The sequence below is a fragment of the Dendropsophus ebraccatus genome, chromosome 2 (genome assembly GCF_027789765.1).
Source record: "Dendropsophus ebraccatus isolate aDenEbr1 chromosome 2, aDenEbr1.pat, whole genome shotgun sequence".
NCBI classification, from domain to species: Eukaryota; Metazoa; Chordata; class Amphibia; order Anura; family Hylidae; genus Dendropsophus; species Dendropsophus ebraccatus.
Window position 1 is genome coordinate 21,635,543 of NC_091455.1, and position 19,826 is coordinate 21,655,368.

Below are 19,826 nucleotides of genomic sequence, written 5' to 3' on the forward strand. Positions count from 1 at the left end.
TACACGGGACGATTATCGTGCGAAAAATCCTTATATCGTTCGAATTTAAACTATAATCGTTCTGTGTAATTGCAGGCAACGATCGAAAAATTGTTCGTATGTCGTTGTTAGTTGATTTAGATCTGAACCTAAAATTATCATTACTGGTTCGCTATAATTCCACAGTCGTTCGCTCAAGTTCCACATTTTTTCACTAATCGTTCAGTGTAATTGCACATTGTTTTTTGTTTTGCTGGGATCAGATGAAATAGACGATCATAGTAACGATTACAATAACGATCATAGTAACAAGTGTAACTAACGATTATCGTTCTGTGTAATATGGTGAACGATTTCAGGTTAACGATAAACAATCTCGTTTGCGATCGTTAATTGTTACAAATCGCTCCGTGTAACAGGACCCTAATGGTGCTTTTACAAGGAACGATTATTGTTCGAATTTTATCGATAACAATGGCATTTGAGCGATAATCAGCTTGTGTAAACACAGCGAACGATCAAGCGACGAGCGAGAAATCGTTCATCGTGATCTTTCAACAAGTTCTCAAATCGTCGTTGGTCGTTCGCAAAAAATTTGCAGATCGCTTCGTGTAAGCAGTCTTTCAAAGATTCACCCTATGTGTGAGATGGGCTTAAGCGATCTTAAAAACGATCGCAATAATGATTTTTCTAACGATTTATTCATCTAAACGCTGATCATTATAAAAACCAAATTGTTGCTTCAAAATCGTTAAACGATTGAGCGAATTATCGCTTTGTGTAAACGGACCATAAGTAGCTGCAGGCGTTGCTGTTTGCAGCAATAAATGCGATCAATTCCTAGTGCACGATGCACATCCATCTCCTGGCACTGTTCACACCACATTGATGCATGTATTAGGTTTGTATGGCCTCATGTAGAGTCCAGTGGAGGGCATTGGACTCTCTGGTCAAACCTTCAGCCCTCTAGCTGTCCCAAAATACAATTCTCATGCATGGACAGCCAAAGCTTTCTCTTTGGCAGTCCAGGCATGATGGGAATCGTACTTTTGCCACTGATGGAGGGCCACGAGTTTGACACTAGCGATCTAGCCAGTACTTTTAACGTATTATCAGTTGCCATATTGAGATGAGCCTTGTAAACAGTGAATACATTACATTCTTATAGATTATGATATTCGATCCCTATTTCACCAAGTCGTGAAAACCCTTCCAGTGGTGATCTCCGTCCAACCTTGTGTACTCATACCTGCCGGAGACCAGTCGTCTCTTTCCTGTCTACAAGAAACCTTCTAGTTCTGTCAAGTGTAAATCAGATGGCCGTAAATCACCATCCGTAACCCGTGCAGAGGAACGCCGAGCCGATGACAGGGGGGATGGGTGGATAAAAGGGCCGATGTCATCGTTCCTCATCCCTCACATCCCATGTGGTCATGTATACATTGGGGTGGGTAACCACAGGATGAAAGACTGCGGACGTGAATCATCCTCCTAACACAGTGGTAATATATTTCATCATGCGTGTCTCTTGGCTATCGGCTCTGACGTGGTCTATAGAAGGTGTCCAGACTTGTGCACCAGATGACCTCCTGTCATATCTGAATACCTGAGCGACAGCTGCTAAAAGTTATGAAGTCTTTTGGGGAGTGTAGGGAAAAAGACTATCTATTTACAGTGCTATATCCTCTGTCGGTGTACAGACTGGGCTGTATACCAGTAGGAACATGTATAGAAGGTTATTTTACTAGGAAGCCATATTGCTTATATAGAATATAATACGAGGGACACTGGGAAAGAAAAGGAGAACCCATCGCTACCTATCTGATTCCAGCTCTCCCTTCGGCGTGAACAATATTTCCATGATCGACCATGTGTATCGTGAGAGAATGGTGGGAGAATGATCAAGCATGGTGGACAGACCATCTAATGTGTATGGGGAGAGAAGTATCAGGCATGGTGGACAGACCATCTAATGTGTATGGGGAGAGAAGGATCGAGTATGGTGGAAAGACCATCTAATGTGTATGGGGAGAGAAGGAACGTGCATGGTGGACAGACCATCTAATGTGTATGGGGAGAGAAGGAACGTGCACGGTGGACAGACCATCTAATGTGTATGGGGAGAGAAGGAACGTGCATGGTGGACAGACCATCTAATGTGTATGGGGAGAGAAAGATCGAGTATGGTGGAAAGACCATTTAATGTGTATGGGGAGAGAAGGAACATGCATGGTGGAAAGACCATCTAATGTGTATGGGGACACAAGTATCAGGCATGGTGGGATGACCATCTAATGTGTATGGGGAGAGAAGGAACGTGCACGGTGGACAGACCATCTAATGTGTATGGGGAGAGAAGGAACATGCATGGTGGACAGACCATCTAATGTGTATGGGGAGAGAAGGAACGTGCACGGTGGACAGACCATCTAATGTGTATGGGGACACAAGTATCAGGCATGGTGGGATGACCATCTAATGTGTATTGTGAGAGAAGGATCAGGCATGGTGGACAGACCATCTAATGTGTATGGGGAGAGAAGTATCAGGCATGGTGGGATGACCATCTAATGTGTATTGTGAGAGAAGGATAAGGCATGGTGGGATGACCATCTAATGTGTATTGTGAGAGAAGGATCAGGCATGGTGGGATGACCATCTAATGTGTATTGTGAGAGAAGGATCAGGCATGGTGGACAGACCATCTAATGTGTATGGGAAGAGAAGGAATGTGCATGGTGGACAGACCATCTAATGTGTATGGGGAGAGAAGTATCAGGCATGGTGGGATGACCATCTAATGTGTATGGGGAGAGAAGTATCAGGCATGGTGGGATGACCATCTAATGTGTATGGTGAGAAAAGGATCAGGCATGGGGGTCCAACCAGCTAATGGGTAATGGGAGAGAAGTATGAGGCATGGTGGACTGACCATCTAATGTGTATGGGGAGAGAAGGAACATGCATGGTCGACAGACCATCTAATGTGTATGGGGAGAGAAGGAACATGCATGGTGGACAGACCATCTAATGTGTATGGGGAGAGAAGGAACATGCATGGTGGACAGACCATCTAATGTGTATGGGGAGAGAACGAACATGCGTGGTGAACAGACCATCTAATGTGTATGGAGAGAGAAGTATCAGGCATGGTGGGCTGACCATCTAATGTGTATGGGGAGAGAGCGAACATGCGTGGTGGACAGACCATCTAATGTGTATGGGGAGAGAAGGATCAGGCATGGGGGACCAACCAGCTAGTGGGTATGGGAGAGAAGTATCAGGCATGGGGGGCTGACCCATCTAATGTGTATGGGGAGAGAAGGATCAGGCATGGGGGACCAACCAGCTAGTGGGTATGGGAGAGAAGTATCAGGCATGGGGGGCTGACCATCTAATGTGTATGGGGAGAGAAGTATCAGGCATGGGGGGCTGACCATTTAATATGTATGGGGAGAGAAGTATCAGGCATGGGGGCCTGACCATCTAATGTGTATGGGGAGAGAAGTATCAGGCATGGGGGGCTGACCATTTAATATGTATGGGGAGAGAAGTATCAGGCCTGGTGGGCTGACCATCTACTGCATATGAGGAGAGAAGGAACGTGCATGGCGGGCTGAACATCTTATGTGTATGGGGAGAGAAGGAACGAGCATGGCGGGCTGACCATCTAATGTGTATGGGAGAGAACGATCAAGCATTGTGGACCGACTGTCTAATGGGTATTGTGAGAGAAGGATTGGACATGGTGGACCAACCATGTAATGTGTATAGGGAGAGAAGGATCAGGCTTGTTGCACTGACCATCTAATGTGTATGGGGAGAGAAGGGCTGACTGTCTAATGGATATGGTGAGAGAAGGATCAGGCATGTTGGGCTGACCATCTAATGTGTATGGGGAGAGAAGTGTCAGGCATGGTGGACAGACCATCTAATGTGTATGGGGAGAGAAGGATCGAGTATGGTGGAAAGACCATCTAATTTGTATGGGAAGAGAAGGATCAGGCATGGTGGGCTGTCCATCTAATGTGTATGGGGAGAGAAGGATCGAGTATGGTGGACAGACCATCTAATGTGTATTGGGAGAGAAGGATCAAGTATGGTGGACCAACCATGTAATGTGTATGGGGAGAGAAGGACCGACTTTCTAATGGGTATGGTGAGTGAAGGATTGGACATAGTGGACAGACCATCTAATGTGTATGGGGAAAGAAGGATTGGACATGGTGGACCGACCATCTACTGCATATGGGAAGAGAAGGATCAGGCATGGTGGATTTTCACATTCCCGATCCTTCCTTCCCCCACATGGATGAGTGGCCCAGAGAACATACCCCAGACCAGCTTGTGTTACTCCAGCAATGGCTGCAGGGTGCTTGTTCTCTGATGTTTCTCTCCTGACCAACTTCCATCTAAGTTGACATTGAGAGTAGATAGTAACCAATATAATGTGACGTGAGTATGTAGAAGATGATTTTCTCTCGCATTAGTAGGATAAGCCAAGTGTGTGTAGATCTGAGGCCACAGTGACATTTCTCCCGTGAGGTCAGAGTAAGGTAAGGCTAGGTTCACACTGCGTTTTCAGCATCCGTTTAACGGATCCGTTTTTTTTAACGTCCAGAAAAATAGGGTCAGCAACGTTTTTTGGTCCGTCAAAAAAAACGGATCCGTTTTTTTTTATAATGGAAGTCAATGGAAAAACGGATGCACACAAATGAATCCGTTTTTTGCAATCCGTTTTTCATGCGTTTTTTGCAAAAAACGGATGCGTTAAACGGATGCTGAAAACGCAGTGTGAACCTAGACTAAGGAAGCTTCCAATAACCAATGCCTGGTATGTACAGACCATTCATATCCGTCAGTCGTGTGTCATTCCTCTAAGAGGAAACCATGGCGGCGACCAGTCCCTATCTTCCATTAACAAGTCTCTTGCTATAAGATGGATCACCTGCACTGCGGTCACGAAACTGAAGACGCATTCATTGAATTACACCATGAAAGTTCATGTCAGCACCAACAAAACAATGTGATAAGAGTCCTAGGAGCCCGGGGCCCGGTCGTGTCTATAGACATAATCGTGTCTTATGTAAAACACTGTGAGTGACAGATTTACAGAGTACACAGAGTGCAGATACAACCCAGAGCTGGATGATACAATCTCCATTCCTAACATACCGGGGACAGGACAGGAGTCAGGCGGAGATGTTAACCCCATGTAGAGGCAAGAGATTTACTATCCAATGCATCCATGTATACAGCAAAGCGGACAATCCATCTGGGCAGCAGTCCTGACTCATGTCCTAAAGGACAACAAGGACATGTGGACATCATAGAAGGTGGTCTGTGGTGCAGGTCTCTCTTCTGGGAGAAAGAACAGAGCATGTGTGTCCTCCAGAACCAAGCTCAGAAGGTGGACATGGAGGGTGACTGAGCATGTGTGTCCTCCAGCACTCAGCTCAGTTGGTGGACAGAAAGAGTGACTGAGCATGTGTGTCTTCCAGCACTCAGCTCATCAGGCGGACAGGAAGGGTGACTGAGCATGTGTGTCCTTCAGCACTCAGCTCATCAGGCGGACAGGGAAGGTGACTGAGCATGTGTGTCCTCCAGCACCCAGCTCAGTTGGTGGGCAGGAATGGTGACTGAGCATGTGTGTCCTCCAGCACTCAGCTCATCAGGTGGACAGGGAGGGTGACTGAGCATGTGTGTCCTCCAGCACCCAGCTCAGTTGGTGGGCAGGAATGGTGACTGAGCATGTGTGTCCTACAGCACTCAGCTCATCAGGTGGGCAGGGAGGGTGACTGAGCATGTGTGTCCTCCAGCACTCAGCTCATCAGGTGGACAGGGAGGGTGACTGAGCATGTGTGTCCTCCAGCTCTCAGCTCAGTTGGTGGGCAGGGATAGTGACTGAGCATGTGTGTCCTCCAGCACTAAGCTTAGTAGGTGGACATTGTTATACTCTCTAAAGACCAGATGGCACTATACTAGTAAGTAAATGTCATGCCCTGCACTTTTTTCCCTGGAGTCTGTGGTTACTTGGGGTACTACAACTCAGCTTACTTTACTTCAATGAGACTGAGCTGCAATACCACAGTCAAACTGGGGATAAGAGTGGCGCTGTAAATGGAAGAAAGTAGCTAAGCTTTTCTACTTGGATAATCTGTTTAATCTGCAGGATCAGACTACACAGGGATTGTTTGTAGTCTGTAACCATGGAGACACACAGACTTTTGCCATTATTGAGGTCTTACACTTTAGGTTCCTTATGCCTCAGTGTTGACATTAATTGATGTGAATGTTTTATACCCTTTCATGGCTCGGTTCACACAATTACCACCTTGTAGCTAAATATTATTTTTATATGTAATGTTTAGAGTGGTGTGAGTAGCTGGACTCCTTATATCATCAATCTTCTTGATCTGTGTAGGTGACTGCGGAGACCATATAGTGGTGAAGAACACCCGGCACATCGCCTTCTCTGGAAATAAATGGGAACAGAAGGTTTATTCTTCACATACGGGGTAAGTGAGTGGTGAGAGTCTATAGACAATTACATAAAATCTACCCTTGCAGGTTACAGGGCTGCACTTTTGACATCACTTCCTCCTCTACAGCTGTTTGTTTAACCTGCTGTATCTATGGTACCACCATGCACTCTGCACATAATGCTGGTAACAGTAAGAGCCCTCAATTCCATTACAGGTTAATATTTCTTATTTCTGGTCAATAGAAGAGAGGAAGGAGCTTAAGTGATGTCAGAGAGGAGGATGGACAGAGCAGGAAGTGATGTCAGAGAGGAGGATGGACAGAGCAGGAAGTGATGTCAGAGAGGAGGATGGAAAGAGCAGGAAGTGATGTCAGAGAGGAGGATGGACAGAGCAGGAAGGGATGTCAGAGAGGAGGATGGACAGAGCAGGAAGAGATGTCAGAGAGGAGGATGTACAGAGCAGGAAGGGATGTCAGGGAGGAGGATGGACAGAGCAGGAAGGGATGTCAGAGAGGAGGATGGACAGAGCAGGAAGTGATGTCAGAGAGGAGGATGGACAGAGCAGGACGTGATGTCATGGAGGAGGATGTACAGAGCAGGAAGGGATGTCAGAGAGGAGGATGACCAAAGCATGAAGAGATGTCAGAGAGGAGGATGACCAAAGCAGGAAGGGATGTCAGAGAGGAGGATGTACAGAGCAGGAAAGGATGTCAGGGAGGAGGATGTACAGAGCAGGAAGAGATGTCAGGGAGGAGGATGGACAGAGCAGAAGGCGATGTCAGAGAGGAGGATGGACAGAGCAGGAAGGGATGTCAGAGAGAAGGATGTACAGAGCAGGAAGAGATGTCAGAGAGGAGGATGTACAGAGCAGGAAGAGATGTCAGAGAGGAGGATGACCAAAGCAGGAAGGGATGTCAGAGAGGAGGATGGACAGAGCAGGAAGGGATGTCAGGGAGGAGGATGGACAGAGCAGGAAGAGATGTCAGAGAGGAGGATGTACAGAGCAGGAAGAGATGTCAGAGAGGAGGATGTACAGAGCAGGAAGGGATGTCAGGGAGGAGGATGGACAGAGCAGGAAGGGATGTCAGGGAGGAGGATGGACAGAGCAGGAAGGGATGTCCGAGAGGAGGATGTACAGAGCAGGAAGGGATGTCAGAGAGGAGGATGGACAGAGCAGGAAGAGATGTCAGAGAGGAGGATGTACAGAGCAGGAAGGGATGTCAGGGAGAAGGATGGACAGAGCAGGAAGAGATGTCAGAGAGGAGGATGTACAGAGCAGGAAGGGATGTCAGAGAGGAGGATGGACAGAGCAGGAAGGGATGTCAGAGAGGAGGATGTACAGAGCAGGAAGTGATGTCAGAGAGGAGGATGGACAGAGCAGGACGTGATGTCATGGAGGAGGATGTACAGAGCAGGAAGGGATGTCAGGGAGGAGGATGACCAAAGCATGAAGAGATGTCAGAGAGGAGGATGACCAAAGCAGGAAGGGATGTCAGAGAGGAGGATGTACAGAGCAGGAAGTGATGTCAGAGAGGAGGATGGACAGAGCAGGACGTGATGTCATGGAGGAGGATGTACAGAGCAGGAAGGGATGTCAGAGAGGAGGATGACCAAAGCATGAAGAGATGTCAGAGAGGAGGATGACCAAAGCAGGAAGGGATGTCAGAGAGGAGGATGTACAGAGCAGGAACGGATGTCAGGGAGGAGGATGTACAGAGCAGGAAGAGATGTCAGGGAGGAGGATGGACAGAGCAGGAAGAGATGTCAGGGAGGAGGATGGACAGAGCAGAAGGCGATGTCAGAGAGGAGGATGTACAGAGCAGGAAGGGATGTCAGGGAGGAGGATGGACAGAGCAGGAAGGGATGTCAGGGAGGAGGATGGACAGAGCAGGAAGGGATGTCAGAGAGGAGGATGGACAGAGCAGGAAGGGATGTCAGAGAGGAGGATTGACAGAGCAGGAAGGGATGTCAGAGAGGAGAATGGACAGAGCAGGAAGAGATGTCAGAGAGGAGGATGGACAGAGCAGGAAGAGATGTCAGAGAGGAGGAAGGACAGAGCAGAAGGCTATGTCAGAGAGGAGGATGTACAGAGCAGGAAGAGATGTCAGAGAGGAGGAAGGACAGAGCAGAAGGCGATGTCAGAGCAGAGGAAGGACAGAGCAGGAAGGGATGTCAGAGAGGAGGATGGACAGAGCAGGAAGGGATGTCGGAGAGGAGGATGGACAGAGCAGGAAGAGATGTCAGAGAGGAGGATGGACAGAGCAGGAAGAGATGTCAGAGCACAGGAAGGACAGAGCAGGAAGCAATGTCAGAGAGGAGGATGGACAGAGCAGGAAGAGATGTCAGAGAGGAGGATGGACAGAGCAGGAAGTCATGTCGAAAATAGGGAGCATTCAGTACTGGACTGTACTTCTAGCAACCTGCAGCCATTTTGTTATTTCTTATGATTTTAAAGGAAAACTAACAGCAGATTTGTATGTGAGAATCAGACGATCGCTTCCTTGTAAGTGTACAGAGCTCTTGAGGAACATAAGAAGAAATGGCCGGTATGTTACCATACTGCTCCATATTACCAGTAATGGAGGATCAGGCTGTGTCACATCTGTGTTGTCTTTCCTCCGTTGGTGGAGCGGCTGCACATTGAAGACCAGCGCTGTACAGCGTTACTGGGGCCGGCTAGTTTTCAGCATGCTGTCTGTAATTTATAGGGGTGACCTGGAGAGCAGAGAAGGGCCCCCCTGTTCTACCGACCCCAGCACTTCCTCCGTCTGTCCATCTCAGGCGTATACCCTACAAGACAAGGGGGGGCAGAGGCATGTTGTGACCCCAAAAACATTGGCAGCATTGGGGCAGCTATTAGACATTGCCTCCACACAGCCTCCGATATAGTAACCTGTCCTTACCTGGAGGGCCGCACCCTCTGACAACCATCACTTTGGAGGATCACACGATTGTCAGCCGTGTCTCCCTAGTGGAGTAACACCTGTACAGACGTCTTCTCTATAATGATATTTTAGTCCTCGAATGTTACCCGAGTTGATCAAAGTTTTCGAGGGAATTACTGACCATTATTTTCTCTTGTTCTTTCCAGGTATCCTGGAGGCTTCAGACAAGTCACAGCAGCTGCTCTGCACCGGAAGGATCCCACCGCTGTGAGTGCTCCCTATAGGCACCGCACACCCCAGGCTTTAGCACGAGTTACAATGGACACAGATTACAGAAAAATACTCCGCCTTGGCTGTTTGTGATGCTGTCATCTTAGTAACCCCTTCCTGCATCATGCTGTAATAGTACATCACAGTGAGGGGGTCGCTTCTGCTTAACAATGTACTGTATCCTTAAAGGGTGCTTATTATTTAAAGTGTCACTGTTGTTTTTTGGTTTTTTTTTGCAGAAATCAATAGTCCAGGTGATTTTAAGAAACTGGTTTATTAGGCAAATATTCCATTATCTGCATTCAAAAAGCCTTTCCCCAGCCCCCCCCCCTCTTTCTCTCATTCACTGCTCATTATCAGGAAATCTAAACTCTTTTACATCAGTCGGGTCCTGTGTAACTTATGGAGGGGGGAGGGGGGAGATTAGTCACCAGCAGAGAAGAAAGGATTACACAGTGGGGCCTGTGTGAAAGCTGCTATTCAGAGCTCAGAGAGGTCAGTGCTGACTTCAGAGGAGATAGCCCGGTGATGTAGCTGTAAGTTAACTCTTTGTTGTTCTGTTTTGGTGCCTCATCTTCCTTCCCTCTCCGTAGAGAACAATGAAGACAGGGCGGAGAGCTTCAAACTGCTTTTTCATGATAAAAATGCATTTTTCAGCTAATAAACCCAATTACAAAGTTTCTTAAAATCGCCTGTACTATTGATTTCTGCAAAAAAAAAAAAAAATAATAAAAATTAAAAGACAGTGACACTTTAAACAACCTTCTGACGTGTTATAACCATGTGTCAGAGGGTTGTATCCATGGGGGTCTGGGTGCCGAAACCCCCGCCAATCACTAGAACAAATGGGTAGACGCACTTATCTGCGTTTGCTCAGCCTCTTCATCTCGGCTCTCACTTGTAAAGTAGCAGTAGACAGAATTATAATGGAGCCTCCATTGGAATATAATGGAACTTCCAGTAGACACGATTGCTAGAAGTTTCATAGGGCTCCATTATAATTCCATTCACTGCTACTTAAGCATTGAGAGTGGAGATGAAGGAGCAGAGTGCATACTGCTGGGCGCTTCTGCCCCTTCATTCTAGTGATTGTGGGGGTCTCGGCACCCGGACCCCCACCTATACAATCCTGACATGTCGCTATGATATGTCAAGACGTTTGTTTAAATGATAGATACACTTCAAAGGTGCGTTCAGACTAGTGAAAGTCCCCCCACACTCACTGCACATATATTGCAATATCAAGGGCTCTATCCCATGACAGGTGCCACTTCATTTTAGAATTTTTTTTCCCCTTTAAATATCTTGGCTACAAATTGACAACATGCCACACTCTTAACCCCATCACCTCCCCATCATGACGGGACAAGTGGATATTCAGCTTGTGCCCATCTCATCATAAGAGAGATGTGACCTGTCAGTCCTAATCCTCCGGTTCTCTCTTCTCCCCTCGGGTTACATCCACTCGCTGCATAAATCATTTAGAGATAGTAATATTTTTCTTCTTCTTTTTTTTTTTTTTTTTTGCCAGAGGGAGAAATGTAAAGAGAGGAGATGGGAGGGGGGATCTTCAGTGTTAGGATTTCACCTGCTGCTTAGGACTCCTAATGGGATTAACTCACGAGTATGTGTCTTCTTTATTCAGCCTCCTGAGCCGGAGCTCCCCGGACCACCTGTAGGGAGGATGAGGGTGGTAGTAGTTCTGCATGGGCCTGTTTACTGGTACTTTTCATCAGCTTTGTGCTGATCTTATATCATAGATCTTATATTGGATCAGAGCTCTCTTGTCCCCATGGGTGGAATTGCGGTTAGGCATGAACACTGCTCCTCCATTTACTCATTATACTCTATGGGACTGTCAAAGATGGAAAGTACAGTGTTCAGCCCATAGCAAGTCCATGTTCAACCACTGCTGCATTCACAAGGGGACGCAAAGCACCCCCCAGTCTCATGATCTGTGGTGGTCCCAGGGTTGGGACCATTAACAGTTACTTATCACCTATCCAGTGCAAAAGTGATGAGCTATATTCTCAGGGTTTCCCCTTAAAGGGATATGCCGATCAAATATTACTATGTTGCTGGCCATGGTGAGACTAACAATTCTTTCCATACTTATTATCTATTCAGTCTCCTTCCCCCAGTTCTGAGCTGCTGCTTTCTGCTGAAGACACAAATATCAGTGTGTGTGCATTTCTTTGTCTCCTCCTTTTCCCCCCTCCCTTTTGACACAGCTGATGTAAACAAGTCCCTTTTAGCAACTTTGTGATGCAGGGAGGCTTAATCACAACTTGACCTCAATTTAACCCTCCCAGCATTACAGTGTTGCAGATAAAGCCTGCCAGGGTCTTGTTTACATCAGCTGGGAGGGGGAGGAGGAGGAGACGGAGAGAAAAACTCACACACAGATTTTTGTGTCTTCAGCAGAAAGCTGCAGCTCAGAACTGGGAGAAGGAGACTGAATAGATAATAACTAGTATGGAAGGAATTGTTAGTTTCACCATGGGCAGCAACATATTAAATGTTATGTTTGAGGTGAATTCCCCTTTAAAAGATGAGTTTAATAAAAATGGATCCACATGGTGGAAATTCCGCCGGCCCGAATCCACATCTATTCCTGGTTGTCCCTAGCACACCCCCTACAAGATATCATACAGTTCTTCCTAAATTTTGCCTTATTGTAGATCAGGGATGATTGGAGTTGCCGTTTTTTAAGCAGGGGTGGTAAGCATCTCCCAGATTCATATAGGCCTCAGTTCACAACCTCTGCAACATCTGCCTGGTGTCTGCATGTTCTCTCCGCCTGGATGTGATCGCACAAACAGAACATATCAATAATTCTGACATCCCTCCACCTTTGTATACCGTCTGCCTTCACCCTGCACTTATATATTATAACCAGTAGATGGCAGTAAGGTTTAACGTTCCGGTGTTAGCTCTTACAGCATCATCATTGTCCGCTTGTCTCTGTCTGCCATGGGAATGATGTGCCCATGGGCGAGCTTGTCTTAGGACTAGGCCAATATCCAAGATGCTATTGGGCTAGAGCCGCAGCTGTATACTGCAGCCATAGATATTATCCAGGATTGCATACAATTTAAGCACACTTTAAGTAACCTTGGCTCAGACAGGAGTAGACGGAGGGAGAATGAGTCTTCATTTTGCAGAAGCTAGTAAAATAAAGTCGTCTGAAGGCGCTGAGCACATTTCAGGCTATAATGGAAAATGTATATGCAGCTATGGAAAAAATGTAAAGCAACACTATGAGGTGATGGTAAAGAGAAGTGATAGGAGATTGAGTATGAGATGGTGTATTATTAGGATATACCACCTTGTGACTGGTCAGGACCCCCACCCATCCTGGAGGTGAGGGGGTTGCAGCTCTGGTCATCTGTGTAATGTACGGACAGACCGGGACCCCCAGAGCCGAGAGGGTTGTTCTTTCTTAGGGGCTTATCTGTACGGGGTATGAAAGGCAATCCACTGCCTAAGGGGAAATTCCACTACTGTTATCCGGAGCTCCATGTACACAGTGAGCGGGCCGTATAATCTGTCAGGACGGGATCACATTCCTCCCTTCGGGGCGCGCTGTAACCTTTCTGTGAGGCTGGGGCACCACTGGTCATAGGATTTATCATATACCTATAGCCTCTCTTGTAGGACATAGAAAAGGTTGTATCCGCCCCTGCCATCTTTTTTTGTTGCCCCAGTGCACTTACAATAAAAAAAAAACTTTGGACCTACCGTTTTATGTTTACAGCTACCAGGCGGACCTGTGTGTAATCTGATCCTGAATCCTTTAAACGTCCTCAGTCCTTGGTAACATTTATTTGGTAGGTTGGCAAGAAGCTGGGGGCAGACAGAGGAGATTGTCTGTAGTATCAGACTACATGACAGGGATTGTTTGTAGTCTGTTACCATGGAGACACACAGGTTTGTGTAGGAGCTTTCAAAATGGGCTGCTCACATAGCGATCCAATTTACTTTAATGACCACCTAGTGACCGAGTTTGGGTCATTTTCCGAATATATATAAGGGTTTTTACTCGGACCCTAAAGAGCCACAAGCCACGCTTTTAGGTCTTAAAGGAGTATTCTTATATGACAAAGTTATTCCTGTGGATAGGGGATAATGTAGCTGCCAGTCTATCGGATGACTAATGTAAAGCGCAGTGTCCATGTGTTATATAGAGGCGTAGGGAGCGCTGGGATCCTTACAGGGGGTCCGTGTTGGGTTGTGTCCTGAGATGCCGCATTGCTGACCACACGTCTTTCTCTCTCTCAGATTGTTAGACTGGCCGTGTACGGGATGTTGCCGAAAAACCTTCTCAGGAGAACCATGATGAAGAGGCTGCATTTATTTGCTGAAGAGGTGAGGGAGTCTGTCATCTGTTTCTATTTTCTCACAGTAATGTTTTGAATTTTTTGGTGCATTTTTATTGGGCGGCCAGGAAGTATTAGGCCTAATGGTAAGAATGAAAACTGCAAGAGTTCAGGATTATTTAAAAAAAATAGTAGTAGTCCATCCTCATACAGCTTTATGGGAGTAGTCTTAGTACATGCTCCATACAGCTTTATGTTAGTAGTAGTCCATCCTCATACAGCTTTATGAGAGTAGTAGTCCATCCTCCATACAGCTTTATGGGAGTAGTAGTCCATCCTCCATACAGCTTTATGGGAGTAGTAGTCCATCCTCCATACAGCTTTATGGGAGTAGTAGTCCATCCTCATACAGCTTTATGGGAGTAGTCTTAGTACATGCTCCATACAGCTTTATGAGAGTAGTAGTCCATCCTCCATACAGCTTTATGAGAGTAGTAGTCCATCCTCATACAGCTTTATGGGAGTAGTCTTAGTACATGCTCCATACAGCTTTTTGGGCGTAGTCTTAGTATATGCTCCATACAGCTTTATGTTAGTAGTAGTCCATCCTCATACAGCTTTATGGGAGTAGTCTTAGTACATGCTCCATACAGCTTTATGGGAGAAGCCTTAGTACATGCTCCATACAGCTTTATGGGAGTAGTCTTAGTACATGCTCCATACAGCTTTATGGGAGTAGTCTTAGTACATGCTCCATACAGCTTTATGAGAGTAGTAGTCCATCCTCCATACAGCTTTATGGGAGTAGTCTTAGTACATGCTTCATACAGCTTTATGTTAGTAGTAGTCCATCCTCATACAGCTTTATGGGAGTAGTCTTAGTACATGCTCCATACAGCTTTATGTTAGTAGTAGTCCATCCTCATACAGCTTTATGGGACTAGTCTTAGTACATGCTCCATACAGCTTTATGAGAGTAGTAGTCCATCCTCCATACAGCTTTAGGAGAGTAGTAGTCCATCCTCCATACAGCTTTATGAGAGTAGTAGTCCATCCTCCATACAGCTTTATGGGAGTAGTAGTAGTACATGCTCCATACAGCTTTATGGGAGTAGTAGTAGAACATGCTCCATACAGCTTTATGGGAGTAGTAGTAGTACATGCTCCATACAGCTTTATTGGGAGTAGTAGTAGAACATGCTCCATACAGCTTTATGGGAGTAGTATTCCATCCTCCATACAGATTTATGGGAGTAGTAGTAGTCCATCCTCATACAGCTTTATGTACAGATCCTTTCTGTGTTTTTAATCCACTCCTGGTTTTGGTTGCAATATGAGGACCACAATACTGACTGAAATATACGTAGTGTGAACCCAGCCTTATGGGAGTAGTAGTACATGCTTTATAGAGCTTTATGGGAGTAGTGATGTATCAGCCGCAACAGGCTTTTTAGGACCATGGGGGGTCCCGGCTTGAGTAGGGCGCAGATGTCCAATAACCACAGATTGAGGCGGTTATATCATGGAAGGGGGTTTATTAAAATCACGACGCGTTTCGGCCGCCAAATATAAGGTGGCCTTTCTCAAGCAGTGACTACTTGAGAAAGGCCACCTTATATTTGGCGGCCGAAACGCGTCGTGATTTTAATAAACCCCCTTCCATGATATAACCGCCTCAATCTGTGGTTATTGGACATCTGCGCCCTACTCAAGCCGGGACCCCCCATGGTCCTAAAAAGCCTGTTGCGGCTGATACATCTCTTCTGACTGTACGACTCCCTTGGACGTACCCCGGCAGGAGCTGCGGTGTCCCTACCCTATAAGCCTGATATAGAGTTGTGCCTATAACCTAGCACAACTCTACTAGGTGAGTGTAACACTGCTTCCTCTGTGTCTATTACTCTGACCATCTTTTATTGCACCAGGAGGCGCCCCCACCTCTTTCCCTCTTCTCTTCTCTCTGCATTATGGGAGTAGTAGTACAGCTTTATGGGAGTAGTAGTCCATGCTCCCTCATTATCTAACTAGAGAGTTAAAAACCAATGAATGAGAGCAAAGAAAATCCTAAAATCCTGGGATGTGCTGCATCTTGTTCTGCTGTGAACCTTACTCTAGTCCTGGCTAATCCCACCCCGGCTTCATTCACATCCCCCCGCAGTAGTTACCTATGAGGGCAGACCCCTTTCTATGTGTTTGTTACTGTTTTCCACTGATAGAGCTTTATAAGGGCTGGGGGACAGCATGCCTGATCCCTGTGCTCCTGGGGGACACCCTCCCCCTTCAGGACATATGTCTGCCAGCTCAGCTCTCCATGTGTAAGGAGGGATCAGGAGCCAAAACAGCAGCTTAATATAACCACCTTTACCTGTGTATTATACCTGCCACCTCCTGAGCCTGCTCTATAGGAGCACTAGTAGTACAAGCTCCATACACTGCCGTTATAGAGAGCATAGTGAGGGTTGTAGTGTGCGGCTATAAAGTGACGATGCTACATACGTCCGATTATCTATTGCAGGATATTCCAGAGGAAATCCTGAAGAATCTCGTTACAGAACTTAAGCAGCCCAGAAACGTTCCCAGGAGGCTGGACCAGTACTCCAAGGAGGAGATCGAGACTTTCCCGAAACTCTGGATCCCGTATGTACCACTTAGTATCCACTATGACACAAGCCATAATCTCATGATCTTTCGGCCCTCTAGCTGTTGCAAAACTACAATTCCCATCATGCCTGGATGGCCAAAGCATGATGAGAATTGTAGTTTGGGTAGTCCTGGATAAAGTTGTGAGAAGAACAAGTTCTATTCCCTGACGGCAAACAGATCTGAAAGATGTTAGGGCAGGGGTATGGAACCTTGACTCTCCAACTAATGCAAAACAACAACTCTCATCATGCCTGGACAGACAAAGCTAAAGCTTTGGCTGCCCAGGCATGATGGGAGTTGTCGTTTTGCAACAGCTGGAGAGCCGTAGTTCCCTAACCCTGCATTAGGGGTTTGAAACGCTCAGTATACTAGAATGTTTGTAGAAGTTTTCATTAAACAGTGATCCAACCTTGTCTGCATAAAACTGGAATCGGTGAAAGACAACTAAATCACATGTGGCTTAGGGTCCTATTATAAGGAGCGATTTTTAACTATTAATGACTAACGATAAACGATCGCAAACGAGAATGTTTATCGTTAACCTGAAATCGTTCACTATATTACACAGAATGATAGTCGTTAGTTCCTATCGTTACAAGGTTCGTTATTGCAATCGTTACTACTAGAGATGAGCGAACCTGGAGCATGCTCGAGTCGATCCGAACCCGAACTTTCGGCATTTGATTAGCGGTGGCTGCTGAAGTTGGATAAAGCCCTAAGGCTATGTGGAAATCATGGATATAGTCATTGGCTGTATCCATGTTTTCCAGACAACCTTAGAGCTTTATCCAAGTTCAGCAGCCCCAGCTAATCAAATACCGAATGTTCGGGTTCGGATCGACTCGAACCCGGTTCGCTCATCTCTAGTTACTATGATCGTTTACTCCATCTGATCCCAGCAAAACACTGAACCATGTGCAATTACACTAAACGATTAGTGAACAAATGCGGAACTTGAGTGAATGAATGTGGAATTACAGCGAACGATTAACATTAATTATAGGTTTGGATCTAATTCAACGATCAACGACATACGAACGATTTTTCGATCATTGCCTGCAATTACACAGAACGATTATCGTTTAAATTCAAACAATATAACGATTTTTGGCACGATAATCGTTCCGTGTAATAGGGCCCTTGGTGTCCGCCGGTGAGCCTAGATTTCCATGTGTTGGTTCGGGCAGCCCTAAGCCGATCCCTTTATGTCTCTGAGACGTGTTTTTTTTTTTTTTTTTTTTTTTTTTTTGTTCCGCCTCATTGCAAAATGATCTCCGAGGTATTTAACTTTCCTGAAAGCCGCCGATGAGAAGTCTCCACCATGTGAAGCTCAGGGAGCACATTGTGAGGGATAATCCACTGTAATAAATGCAGCTTCTTCCCCGCTCAGCTCCATTGTGCCGGATTCCGGTCCCAGATGTCGCCTCCTTAAGATCTCTTTATAGTCGCACATTTATCCCGCTCTTTTTCTTCTCCTGCTCTGGGGGTTAAATCAGAAATGTGCCGAGCGGAATATCATCTATAGAAATGCATTTCAGACCCCAGAGATTCAATGTCGGATAGTTAAGCGATGGAATAATGAAGCCTTTGAAGTCAGATGGAAATGACCGCGGCTTCATTTGCTTTAGTCAGACGCTGTGGTTGTGCCCCCCGGTGTCTCGCCGAACTGTGGGCAATGCTGGTTGCTTTATAGTCAAGTGGAGACCATTGTCAGCCCATTAATGGACTATTAGTCAGGCTTCAGCTCGGGCCGTACTTGCACATTCATTAGCATGTCACAGGAAGGTGCGGGGTGGTCTGGAGCCGGATCTGTTAGAGACCATTTCTCTTCTCAACATAAAATGCCTATTTGCATGTAGTTTGTTGAGGGGAAATCTGTGCATAGTTGTAGTACAAAGGTTTTTACTGATGAGATTTTATTACATATTCTTTGGGCCACCCACCCAATCTGGACATGCACCAGCTGTACAACACTTACCTGGGCATGCACCATATCTACAACCCACCAACCCAGGGTATGCACCATATATCCAGCTCACCAACCCAGGCATGCCCCATCTCTACAACCCACCAACCCAGGCATGCACCATCTCTACAACCCACCAACCCTGAGCATGCACCATATCTCCAGCTCACCAACCCAGGCATGCACTATATGTACAACCCACCAACCCAGGCATGCACCATATCTACAACCCACTAACCCTGAGCATGCACCATATATCCAGCTCACCAACCGAGGCATGCACTATATGTACAACCCACCAACCCAGGCATGCACCATATCTACAACCAACCAACCCTGGGCATGCACTATATCCACAACCCACCAACCTTGGTCATGCAGCATATGTTCAACACTTACTAATCCCAGGCAATAACAATGCCCCAATCCCCTAGCATGCACCATCACCCAATGAATCCGGGCATGCACCATCTCTACCATGCTCTCCAAACCTGTGCATGCCTTTTCACTTCACCACCCACCAAACCTATGCATTCACCATCACTCCAAGAACCATGAAGCCCAAACATGCACCATCACTAGAACACCCACCAAACCCTTTCCCCATCACTATTCCTGCAGTGTCATCTGTTGTATCCCAGCTCTGCTGCATCCAAGCCCTTTAATTACCGTCTCTAAGTCATGGGACCTGTGATCAGCCGACTTGACTTGACATATTTCAAACTGCATTCTCTCTCTTTCATATCTGCTATCGATCCCATGATGCATCAGCACAGCATCACATGGGCAACTAGAGCCAGGACCATTGCTGCCTGCTGGGAGGAAAATGTAATAATACTCATTTCTATATATCTCTCTAAATTAGCAAAGTCAATGAGTATACAGTTAGGGAGGCTGAACTGTCATCAAATCCATTATAACTGTGTGGCCGGAGCTGAATAATCACCACCAATAACTTTAATAGGAGTATCTGTCTCCCCCTGTGAAGAGCTTGTGCGGAACAGTCTTTTTCTAACCTGCTGATAGTTCCCCTTTAAACAGTTTAGAAGCTCTCGGCATCATCATCAATCATGATCCCGATAAATCTGAGTCCCGTTCCATAGCACATCGTCCTTATATATGGACCGTACACGGGAGCGGTGAATACCCCCTAACAGCACCCCAGGAGATGCATTGGACAGCGCCAGTGTCTTCATCATGAACTTGCCCCGTACACATAGAGAATCTACTATGATCAGCTGCCAGGACCAGTACTTTGCAGCATTCCAGACGCTGTCACC

At 46.3% G+C, this 19,826-nt stretch overlaps 1 protein-coding gene across 1 annotated transcript in view; it reads left to right on the plus strand.

Annotated features, from left to right (window-relative positions):
• Positions 1-19,826, plus strand: part of MRPL13 (mitochondrial ribosomal protein L13) — a 39,532-nt gene that overhangs the window by 8,849 nt on the left and 10,857 nt on the right. Inside the window, exons 3-6 of the mRNA XM_069959836.1 lie at positions 6,404-6,497; positions 9,555-9,615; positions 13,900-13,986; positions 16,453-16,574. Coding sequence (XP_069815937.1) covers positions 6,404-6,497; positions 9,555-9,615; positions 13,900-13,986; positions 16,453-16,574 — 364 coding nt within the window. The remainder of the gene's footprint in view (positions 1-6,403; positions 6,498-9,554; positions 9,616-13,899; positions 13,987-16,452; positions 16,575-19,826) is intronic.